The 11981-nt window shown below is 40.4% G+C and overlaps 1 protein-coding gene and 1 long non-coding RNA gene across 2 annotated transcripts; both read right to left on the reverse strand.

Annotated features, from left to right (window-relative positions):
• Positions 1 to 207: 207 nt before the first annotated feature.
• On the reverse strand, positions 208 to 2260 carry LOC108032429 (uncharacterized). Its single transcript, XM_017106251.3, has 3 exons — positions 1711 to 2260; positions 720 to 1652; positions 208 to 393 (listed from the first exon to the last, which is right to left on the reverse strand). The coding sequence occupies exons 1-3, from the start codon at positions 2167 to 2169 to the stop codon at positions 274 to 276; spliced, it is 1512 nt and encodes a 503-aa protein (XP_016961740.1). The 5' UTR covers positions 2170 to 2260; the 3' UTR covers positions 208 to 273.
• Positions 2261 to 3681: 1421 nt separating this feature from the next.
• LOC127010706 (uncharacterized) lies at positions 3682 to 4468 on the reverse strand. The gene is made up of 3 exons (XR_007763470.1): positions 4333 to 4468; positions 4008 to 4269; positions 3682 to 3943 (listed from the first exon to the last, which is right to left on the reverse strand). It is a non-coding gene; the product is annotated as an uncharacterized LOC127010706 (long non-coding RNA).
• Between the last annotated feature and the right edge of the window lie 7513 nt (positions 4469 to 11981).

Genomic DNA, 11981 nt, shown 5'->3' on the forward strand with positions numbered 1-11981 from the left:
GTGGCTTATTATGAGGTTAACGGAAATTAACTTTGTCAACTTGAGTAGTAAATTACGATACCCGTTTATATAGCTTTTGCCCTTTTTTAAAGGATTTTAAAGCAACTCATTGACTCTGAACTGATTGTTTATTAAACTCCCAAGATGCATTCAGTAACAGCAAACTGAGTGATAAAAAATAACCTAGCTGATTGAAAACAAATAAAATTTTGTTAGTTTGCATTTTATTTTTCCGAAAACTTAACAATATATATATTCTATAGCATTATCTTACTATGACGAATCCTGTTTGTTAATGTTGAAAAAAACCTGTACATCCTCTATGGGTCTACTTTGCTTTTGAACGCGTTCGATCTTGAGGTAGGGCAGCTTGAAGCACCAGTAGTTGGAGTACTATAAAATAATAATAAATAAATTCATAAAAAATTAAAAATCATGTCTTTTAAAATAGTTCATAGTAGCGGAAATTGGAAGACGTTTATGTACATTTTTTAAGCTTTTACTAGATGAGACAATGTTGAAGTGAGAAAACATTTTACGTATAGTTTTCAAACAATATATGGATTTAAATTCTACTTAATAGTCCTTTGATTGTCAACTATTTACCAACGAAAGATTAGATGAAATCTATTAAGCATATACACATAAAGCAAAACATATACAATAACAATCAATAACAATACAAGCAATACATCTTAGAAGGAATCTCAAGTACCCACCATGGTCTGATAGACCTCCAGGAGTTCCGTGCACTGGCCGAGGACAACGGTGATGGGATAGTTGAGATTTTCGCTCTTTCGGATTCGGTAGATCCCCTGCAGGACCTTCCAGCTCAGCTGCGGACAGTCTATCAGATAGAGTTCGTTGAGACCAGGACACTGTCGCACCATATCCAACACCTGGTACTCCTTGATGTCATGACAGCTGCTGAGAGCGATGTATTTCTGAACTCTTGGAAAGGACAGCTGACTGACCTCGCGATCGCAGAGGTTACAGTTGGCCAGGACCAGCCCTCGTAAGCGGGTACATCGATCCAGACCCACCTGCTCTATCCATTTGGGATCCTCGAAGCCCTTGCACTCCAGCTGGATGAGGTCCACAGACTCGGGCCGTTGCCCTAGAACACACTCGAGGCACTCTAGTGTTTGCTGGCTGTCATTTTGGCAGTGGGTCAACTCCAACAGGCGAAGATCGGTTAGTTTCATTACAAGATCCTTTTGACGGGCAAACAACCTAGTGGGCAGTGAGAAGTCCCTCAGCTTGCTGCACTTTTCGATGGACTTTAGGCTCAGTGAGTCGTAATCGAATTTGAGAAACAACCTGGACAGTTTTTCGCACCGCTCAAGGATCCCTGTGAGAGCAGTCTGTGAGATGGAACCATATAGCACAAGGAGCTCCAAGTGCTGGAAGAGCTCGACGAAGTGCACCTGGATGTCGCAGTGGACCTTTAAACGGCGCACATTTCGCATTAGTTTGGGGAGAGCGTGCAGAGGCCACTGGGCCATTGCCTTCCCTCCAGCGGAATCTCCTCCTGCGGAGTGGTCACTGGTCCTGTCCCTCACTCCGGCCTTTTCGTCCCTAACCAGCAGTTCGCAGCGTTGCACGGAATTCAGCGACTTGACTCCCGCTCGCTCTAGGGTATTGAGGTTTTCCTGAAAATAGTCCATTATATGTATTAGGTTATTATAGACTATAAAAGCCAATTATTACCTGCAGTTCGTCGGCGACAAAGTAGACGTACTTAAAGTGGCCCATCATGTGGATGAGCAGGTGGTTCCGAGCCTCCAAGTCGAGTTCCTTGTGGAGTGTGCGGAAGTCCAGTCGTTTTCGTGTGCTCCGCCAGAGGGCCATGCAGGCAGCAGGCAGGAGGGAGTAGGCTCGGTAGAGTATGATCTGGTCGGCCATGTCCAGCTTCTGGAAGACCTTATGGAGCTCCCTGTAATTCTCGACATCCTTTTCTGTTCCCTTTGCAGGCGAGACTTTGTGGAAAGGATCGGGGTCTCGGGGCTTCGAAAGATAGCTTTTTTTGGCCACCAATCCGTCTCCGATTTGGTCGTCACTTCGGACCAACTCGTCTCCCATTTCGAACTTCACCTGCCTCTTTTGTTTTCCCTTATTCTTGGTCAACTCGAGGCTTTGGCTCGACATTGCCTTACCAACTAAACCCATACACGATATGTATAAAAAAGGGAGTAATAAAAAACACCTTTTAATTTTCCTACGGTGTAGTGGTTTCTGTTAAATGAAATTTAGTTGAATTGTAGATCTCAGTCTCCCTTTTGAAGGTAGTTTTTCGTCTTGCATTTTGTAAATAAAAAGGTATTGAAAAGATCTAGTTTTTATTTTTACACATCGCGCGATGTATGTGCCCAGTATTCATGTTTTCCAACCAAAACTTCCAGCAATTCTTTTAATTGGTTATTATAATTGTTTAAATGAAAATGAACCAATTAAACTTTCCTTTGCCGGCGCTTAATTGTTGGCGTAAAAACTTTATTGCAATGTTAATTGTGCAAATTATGCTGCAAAAAGAAGCTAGCAAACACGCAAACACAGACGGACCCACAGATACAAACATGTTCGCCGCAACAAGCCCTAAACAAAGGAGAATAACAAAATGCAGAACATCGCAACAAGAGGGACGGGGCAATCCTGGCAACAGTAGAAACCACATGCCAACACTTAGTGCCCACCGCGTAGAACGGAGGCTGTATGGCTGGTTGGCTGGTTGGTTCGGGATCTGGCTCATATTATGCTTAATTATAAGCGTATATATGCGCCGGCAGAGTGGCTGGCCTGGCAGTCCTGCCTGTCCTGGCCGACCTCGCTTAGCTCATATTACACGCCAGTCTGGCCCAGAAAAACAAGGAAAACATACAACCATAGGAGCACATTGGGGCCGATGGGCCCTGTAGTGTGTAGCTGCATTGACCAAAAGTTTGGCGCACCGAAAACTTTGCGCTTGCCTTGCAGCTTTGTGTCAAAGCGAAAAGGCGCCACCAGCAGGACTCGGGCCGTGTCTTTCGACACAGTCACAGTCGCCCGAAGTTTTGCGGCTTGGTTACGAAGCCGCATCCTTCGCCTTCTTATCTGTGCGGCAGCACACCCGCCAAGCAAACACCGAAATGCCATTAATGTTTGCTTGTCGATTACTTGCAGGATACAAACTACACTTTGCAGATATCTAACTCGGAGCTGCGAGTCCTACAATGGGACTTACATCACCAGGTTGACAGTCTTCAAATTATTTATTGTTATGCCTTATTTTTAAATACTTGTGATTATCATTACTATTATTTCATTTCGGGCGCTTCCATTTTTTCTGAATGTTAGGTATAGAACCACTCTATCCATTAAAATATATGTCTTTGAAATACAAATTTTTTTGTAATTAAAATCATTAGTTTGAAATTCTATAAATCTATTTATAGTATTGACTTATTTTTTAATACTTGTTATATGCTTACTAGATACAATTTGTTTTAAGTCTTTTAATATATTTTCATAAATGTCACTAATAAAACACATCATCAGATGTATTAAAAAATTGATTGATACCAAAAGTTAGAATGATAGAAGTCACTCAAGTCACTCATATTATATGTACATATATATTTAACAGCAAACTCCTAAGCAATCTGCCAGACCATGAAGTTTTCCACTTTGACTTTGGACACAATATAATTTTAATCGCAATAATTATAAACTTATTTTATGCTCTTAGTATGGACCATTTCTTGTGGAAGCATTCTGCATATGTCGAATATTTTATGGCGACACCATTAAAGTTCATTACCGAAGATTTCCCGCATTGTGTGCTTGGCCATTTTGATGCAGCATGCAAATATATCAAAATTTAAGGCTGTCTGAGCTTTAGTTGAATCGTCGCCAGGACGCCAGACTGCGGAGACTCCTCTCCTCCACACCGACTCCTCGAAACTCCCTGCCGATGTGGAAGATTTATTATTTATCAGTGCAGATTGTGCAACTACTTTGTTGCCCCTTACCCAGACCAATTTTTCCCCATCCTCGAGTTCAGTCATGTGTGCAGCATAAGATTCCTTGGAAGGCACACACGCAGGTCCTGCAGGCAATGCTTATATCCTTTGGCTGGCCTGGCTATATGCATTGTCTTGTAACTGAAAATGCAGATTGTTTACTGATGTTAGGATGCTATTTTCAATGGCTTCTTGCAGTGTCTCGAATTTCCAATGAGAATTTCTCCGATGTTGTCGGCTGGGGAAAATGTTGATGGATGAGCCAAGGTAACTAAGTAAATAGATGAACATGTTTGCAGTTCATCGACAAACAAATCGAACGAGCAACCCTCACATTTATTCCACTGCGTTATTTTTGGCATCCTCTCAAAAACTCCTCTCCAAGTCGCATGAAAACAAAGGATCTTGGCTCGGCCTTTCTAAACAATTCAATTAGGGGTATAAACAACAAATAAACAAGCAAAATAATAGTGGGAGAAAAGTTTCCGGAAACTGCAGGAAAAACTAAATGAAATGAAAATGAAAACTAGACACGCAGACAGAAAACTGGGAATTATCTGGGCATTTCGTGCAAACGAAAGCAGAAAATTCATTTTTTGCCGCAGTCAGCTGACGTTATCTTTCCTCGCCCGGAAAACCCCCTCGAAGTCCCCGAGTTCAGTACTTCCTTGGCTGCATTTAACTAATTGCGATAATTAATTAGGACTAACAACTGGAGTTTGGGCAAAAGTCTGTGCAAGCCATCCAACTGCTGCAAGGATAACACAACAGCGGCAGCCGCAGGACCTCTGGGCACGCAAAGAACGCCTATGTACACGGAGGTCCCGGGCTCGGGCTCGGACTCGGGATATGGGCTAAGAGCAGGGGATTACCGAATTGATATATAAAGTTCGCCGCCCGGGTTCTTATGCATTACGGTGTTAATGGCTTTGCATGGCTTCCGACACGAGTTTGCCTTCATGTCTGAAACAATAATTATGGCTTTGGTGAATAATAAAGAAACAATATGTTATATCTACCATACCTACTGTAAAAAGGTTAAAAGGTATCATTGGTTGTACTTCGGTTAAATAATAATGTTCCGGTTTGAGTTTGGGTTGCTGCCTTTGTTAGCTGTAGCGTTCACCATTTTTTGTTTTGGTTTAAGAAAGCCGATTTTAAAAATGGTGTTAAATTATAAAATACACAGTGTATTCTTCAGACTAAAAAATGTAATATATTCTAAATATTTAAATGAAATTGAATAAAAATTGAAAATAAAAATTTAAATAAAAATTGATTTACAAAAAAATTATAAAATTTATGAATACAAAAATATTTTTAAAAATTCTTGTTTTATATTCCTGAATAGTGGAGGTATAACGTTGTTATAAGAAACTCATTATATTATAAATTAATTATTAAAAAATCTGATCCAAATACTATGGTAACTATATTTTATTGTTGCTCAGAGTGGTACCCGAAATCAGAACTCGGGATGGTTTCTGTAAGGAAGTGATATTTGAGGAACCCAAATGGCTGGCTTGGCTTCATTAATTAATGAACTTTCGCGGGTCTCCCCGTTTGACACCCTTGCCCCAGTTAAAAAGCGCTTCTTTCACTTTTGCCCATGCATGGAAGGCCCGCAACTTGTTTACCCAATGCCGACTTTTTCACTTCGACACTTGGGTGAGTTTTCGGTGGCCCCGGGGAGAGATAGACTCAACCCTTTTGACTCGAACACTTTTGCATAACAAAGCGGGGAAGCAGATGGAGGCGTGGTGGCGGCGCGGCAGGGAAGTGGCACTGCAATTTATTTAATAAAAAACGCAATGTCGACGACCCAAGCAATTGAAACTTTTTCAACCGCAAAATACTAAAGCATACTTCTAGGCAATAACGTAATTCAAATGCCCCGTAGACGACGACACCAACAAACTTTCCACATTTTTTTCACCCATCTCCAGCCCCTTCACCCCCCCAACAAAAAATACAAGGGGGTTCTACGAGGAAAACTGAACGCACAAGCGGAGGAAAAGTTTTCCAAAAATGGCGTAAATTGTCGGATCCCCAGAAACAGAACCCTTTTTGTTATTTTTTTTGGGTAAATAGTGAGGAACCACGGGTGACCAAGTGGGAAAGTCAAAGCCTTGCGCGGCATTTACTAAAATATTCATGGCCTGGCGAGTCGACACCCCATCAGTGGGTGGTGGGCGGTGGGCGGAGGGTGTTGGGTCATAAGGTCGCACTGCCAACTGGCCTTTGTACTTGAATTGGTAACGTCGCCCGTTTGCACTTTTTGCTCTTTTTTGTTTATGACACGAATGAACGAAGTTTTTGATATTTGTTGATTGCTTTTTCGGCTCTGATTGTGGGCGTTCGAGTGGGCATGCTGATGAAGTGGGCATGGTCGGCCGGGGAGAAACAAATCTATTTGCATTTTGATTTCGTTCGGTCGAGAGCTAAAGTATGAATAATTGTTTAATTGTCTTTTTACAGTTGACGAGTTTATAGAAGTAGGATTTTGCATAGAGAAATTTACGAAGCTAAGCTAAATAGTACAGTGATCTTATTTATTTGTTGCTTTTGATAATTAATAAGAGTTTAAATGATTGAATATAAATATTTTTAACTTGTACGCTAATACGCTTCTTGAATATTTTTATTTACCTTATAAACATTTTTTTTTATTTTGTCATTAAGCAGTCTTCTACTTTAACTACCTTTTAATTAAAAAAAGCCAGAATAAAAATTTTTAAAAAACTTATTTTAAAGAACTTTTCTTTAGCTTCAAGCATTTACACATCTCTCTATTTGTTCATTCACTTATCTGGATAAACCCTTTACACTCACTGTGCCATTAGCGGAAAACTCTATTCAATCAAAACACTTTTGTTTTGCATTTCTTCCTCTTATAAAAATAAACGGAGACATTTGCAAATGTTTTCTTTGCCAGCTGCGTGGGATTGCGATGATGCTGAACCACTGATTTCCTTTAAAGGAAAATTCTTTTGTGTATCTTGGATGTGCATAATAGAAAGCACGGGTGCTTTGAGCAGATGACTGTGAGGATAAGGTGCTTAAAGATTAAGTTTAAAATAGTTCTGAAAATAAAGAAGAGAAATATGCTATTTAAGCTACTAATTAGCTTATATTAAAGGAGAAAAATAGTTAAATATTAAATAAAACACACGGTGTACCGATCATTCAATTAGGTTTTAGTGGTATCGTATTCCTTGCCTTCCACTTGTGCGAGTGGTGGCCTCAAAAGCAATTTGTCCAACGCAATGCCATAAACTGGCCTTCTAGAATTTTGTAATAGCCCCGATAACAATGGCTTGGCACATCAACGGGACTGGTGGCGAGCAGCACTCCTTGAGTGACAGGATGCCAAGGAGGAGGCTGAAAGGGGCGGTCTTGCAGGCAGGCGTGACACCGAGATGGCCAAGGATAGCTGGCAGGTTGGATTAACCCCGTTCCCCTGCCGAAGTCACTGGCAGGACACTTGACTGGCGGTTGGTGGAAGTTGAGGTTGCCTGCCAGGCTGCTGTGCAATTGGATTTGCGGGGCCATAAGGACTCCCACTCCCCACTCCCCATTCAACCTTCAAGGCCATAACAACAAATGGCCAAGTAAAATTGATGTCGACAGCAGATGCTTCACTTCCTTCTGCTGGACGTCATTTGCATTTACCCATCCATATCCATTCAACCAGCCGGAGCGACTTCAAACGATGCTATTTGTGGTACATTTTTGATCGATTATTATTATTTATATAAACCGATTAGTGGTTTGCGTGTATTTTTATGGTGTTTGTGGCAAAAAAAAGTCCCTTTTAATCTGACGCAATCAATATTTGCAAAAGTTTGTAAATATCTGGCAATATAAATTGATTGACGCGAACATAAAAAATAAAGGCCTGCCTCTCCACCGGAAATGAGCAAAAAATATGGCAAATGGAAGTGATGGGTTGTATGAATTATACATAATGGTTGTGTTTCGGCTATTGCCGTTGATTTTTGTAATTAATGCTTGATTCCTTCATCGACCTTTGGCCCCTTGATTACAATTCCCTTCCGCCAGTCATTAATTTTTATTTAGCACATTTTCGGACTGCCCGAAAAGAGAGCGGGGAACGGGAAACGGGAAAAATCGCTGTTTCCCAGGTAAGAAAAATGGCGCAAGGACAGCGAGATTCGGGAGAATATGAATAAATTATGGCTACATGTGGGCGTTTGAAGCGGGGTTTTCCATCTCTTTGGGCGGAAACGGAAAGTGTGTTAATTTCCGACAGCAAAATGTTTACGCTTCTGATGGTCGTGAGCTGCAATTGATTTCAATGGGACGACAGAATAACGAAAAAAGTGGCTCTTGTTGAATAAGTGGAGGTCGCTCAGAGGTGTAAAAACTGTTCATTTCCATGGCATGAAAAGGGCACACACAATATTTTTGTTTATTAATATTAAAGCATGGATATTTTGTAAAGGAAACGAAATGTGAATAAAGCAATTGATTGTGTGCGAAATAATTTAAAATGTTAAATCATGGTTGCCTTTACCTAAAATATAGGTTTATTGATTGGCTTTATTTAGTTTGGATCAGCTTATATTATTACAAAGTTATATGTCCCGAAACTACTTAAAGCATAATTACTTAAGTACTTTACTGAGCTTTCATTGATGTTAAACTTAATAAGAATGCAGTCTCTCTTCCTCATGAGCCACCTCATTTATTATTCATTCGATATTAATTCAAGCATTAAAATTCCTCCTTTTCCCTTCACCCCTTAACGACGTAAAATATTTTATTAAAATGCTTTCGCATTATCCAGACGCCCATATCATGTAGAGCCATCATTGTCCGATTTATTGGCAACAAGGGCATCCTGGGCCACGCATCTTTCATACATTCACTCACGGCTGTGACAAAGGATTTATGGCGAAGTTAAGAAACACGTACCACAAGTTTTATACCCTTTCTTTTAAATTATAAAAAAAAAAAAAAAATACAATACTTTAACAAATTATGTACTTATATATGTATGTTATTAAGACATTTGTGTCTAATTATTCGAAAGTTATATGCGATAGAAATGGTTTCTGAAGGTGATTGCTTAAAGTTAAATTGTTAAATGGGAGATTATTTCGTCTAAGTTAATCGACTTTATATATCTACCTTTCAAGCTTCAGGCAGCATTTCTTGCTCAGTTATAAAGTTTTATGTTAAATATAACATTAAATAGTTATCCCTCGTTATTCGGTTAAAAATGATCTTAATGTTGAACTGCACAGCCCCGACCCGGCTTCAACACCTTAAATGTCCGCGGGCCGGCTACATTTGCATATGTTGGGCCTTGTTCAGCAGTTTTTCCGGCCTACATTCACCCTGTGCCCTTTTTCGCAAACATTTTTCCTCCACACCGGGGCCTGACCACCGCAGGTCTTTTGTATTCACACGTCCATTTCTGTTTATCATTTTTCCCACCTCTGTTCAGGTTTCCTTGCATGAAACATGTAAAATGCATTCAAGCTGAGTTTGTGGGCGATAATTGAAAATCTGAGCAAAAAATGTGTAGCTACATGGCACGTATTTTAAAATGTTCCTTGTATTTATTTCATTTTATTTAAATTAGTTGGTTGTGTACACTTAAATAGAACCTACTCAAAAAGTACAACAATTACTTTATTTTTGATTTATTAATATTTTGATTAAAATAGATTGGAAGCTAATAGATTTTTGAAAATAAAAATGATTACTCTTCAGACTACAGATATTTAAAAAACATGTCAATAAATAAACTATTTTTCTTAAATCATGTAAAACTTCTTTGTTAATTTTGAAGTGGTTCAGCTAACCATTAATAATTTGTTTTTCAAATTATAATCCATAAAATATGTAATTAATTTTCCCAAGTTTTTTCCCTAAATACTTTATTTTCCTTGTGAAATTTTCGTCTATGTGCTGATTGCTTAAGATCAACAGGTAACTGGGCTGTAAATGAAGGGCTAAAAAGGCAACAAATTCCCGAGTCTAAGCCCACTGGCGGCCGGCAGCGGATGTTAGCTTTTCGGTTAACACTTTATGGCCGGCTCTCACCCACACACGCACGCACTTAGGCCGCCGTTTCCGTTTCCGCTCACTTAATGTTTCATTTTGTTGCTGTTGCTGTTACTGGCCAAAACCAAGAACCGCCGCCTGTCACTCAACACGAGTGTGTGCGTGGGTGTGAGTGTGGGTTTGAGTGTGTTTAGGAGTGTGGGTGTGGGCCAAGTTAATGTCCAACATGCTTGTCCATGTGTCAGTTAGAGGCTGCCTTTGTATGCGTTGTGGGCCATGTGCTGGCTTCCGAGACAAAATGGCTTAAGTAGTCACTTTTTGTGCTTATGCCCGGACTTTGGTTTAATTAATTACGAGATTAATGTGACTGCACACGGTGTGTGTGAGTGGTTGTGCGTCTGGTCGAGGCAATTGCCAACCATATATCGTCGGAGGTGGGTCCCTCGGACATTTGGACGTTTTGGCCAACTGCGTGTGACGCCGTCGTAGATGAGTTCATACTGCACAACATCGGGCCAGTAATTACATTCACACCCCACACATTTGTCATTAACGATGCGGCTGCGGTGTGGGTTAAGTGCCTGCGAGAAGCCGAGGAATGTGTTCGCATAAATGTTTATGGGGGGAAGAAGTACGCGGGAAATTAGTGTGCCAAGGTGATCAAAAGGGAATGAATAAATTAATACATTTGGCCAGTGATCATGGAGGTCTAAGGCCGATTTCTCGCACTCAAGCTTTTAGCCACAATAATGCTATAAACTCTACATTTTCAAACGTTTTCTGGATTATAATTTTATTTTTGTATACAAATTTTAGATAATCCAAAGTAATTATAAAATGAACTTAAAAAAAAGTAAAAGCAAAATCTTAACTTAACTTTTAATTAACAAATAAATACCCCTTTAAAATTTACTACGTTTAAATGCCTCCGAATCAAAAGTCCTGCTGGAAATCAATGGAATCAATTCCAGATTGATTCGTAATTTGTACTATTATGTATCGCCCTGTGTCCTTTATTTACAGCCTCTCAATTGCCTTTTTCGGTAGATGTCAACATTTTACTTAATCCCCTGGAATGCTCAATTTCATTGCGGTTTTGTCAGTCGGCTTGTTAACAATCATCCAGATAGGGACTGCCACTTTTACGGTCTCCCCGCACTTCCTCCCATCGGGGGCTCCATTTTAACTGACATATGTCAACACTCATTAGCTCAGCGCTGCGTTTCCGTGCTGTTTTTGTTGGTATTATTATGGTTACTGTATTTTTTGTTGATGATTGATGGGTTTGTTATTCAAATATGTGACACACGAAAAACACGACAAGAGAGCTTTAAACTCCATGCAGATGAAAACATACAATTTTCGATATTCTGTGAGCGGGGCTGAGTGGATTGGTTGGATGGATGGATCGAAAGTCCTCCGGAAAGTCCTCCTACTTTACATTCAAATGGCGTGCCAGCATAGGAGTTTACCTTCCCATCCTGCACAGTCACTTTTTTATGTGCGTTAAAGAGCCTTTCAACTTTCGATATGTAATCCTTTGATTGATGCTCGCAACGTCAAAGCACCGTACACAGAAAACACAAAACCTCTGCGCCCATCGTCCTTGGTGTTTGGTCCTTGCTACTGCGGTGCTGCAGTCCCAGCTACCGAAATCAACGCCTATGCAAATTTGCCGAGGAACAGGACCAAGGTGAGAGGAGAGTGATAGCGGGTTGGATGGATAAACCCAAAGGGCGGGCCGACGAGTGAGACGAGTGTTAGACATATGATGACAAAGACGATTTTCGCATTTTTGCTTTTTGATTAGCCTTCACAGCTCCGCCAACAACTACTACTGCTGCCACTGCTGCAGTGGCTTGGGAAGCCTTGCAAGGATGGGAAAGTCGATGGAGTAGGCCTGCTTTTGGGCCAAAGTGAAATTTTAGCAAAGTTCAGGTAGCTGTA

This window comes from Drosophila biarmipes, chromosome 2L (assembly GCF_025231255.1).
Source record: "Drosophila biarmipes strain raj3 chromosome 2L, RU_DBia_V1.1, whole genome shotgun sequence".
Lineage (NCBI taxonomy): Eukaryota > Metazoa > Arthropoda > Insecta > Diptera > Drosophilidae > Drosophila > Drosophila biarmipes.

Coding starts and splice junctions, on each gene's coding strand:
- LOC108032429 (XM_017106251.3), bottom strand. CDS start 2,169: ATGGGTTTAGTTGGTAAGGCAATGTCGAGCCAAAGCCTCGAGTTGACC. Junction 1,653..1,710: donor TTGTCGCCGACGAACTGCAG/GTAATAATTGGC, acceptor GACTATTTTCAG/GAAAACCTCAATACCCTAGA. Junction 394..719: donor TGGAGGTCTATCAGACCATG/GTGGGTACTTGA, acceptor ATTATTTTATAG/TACTCCAACTACTGGTGCTT.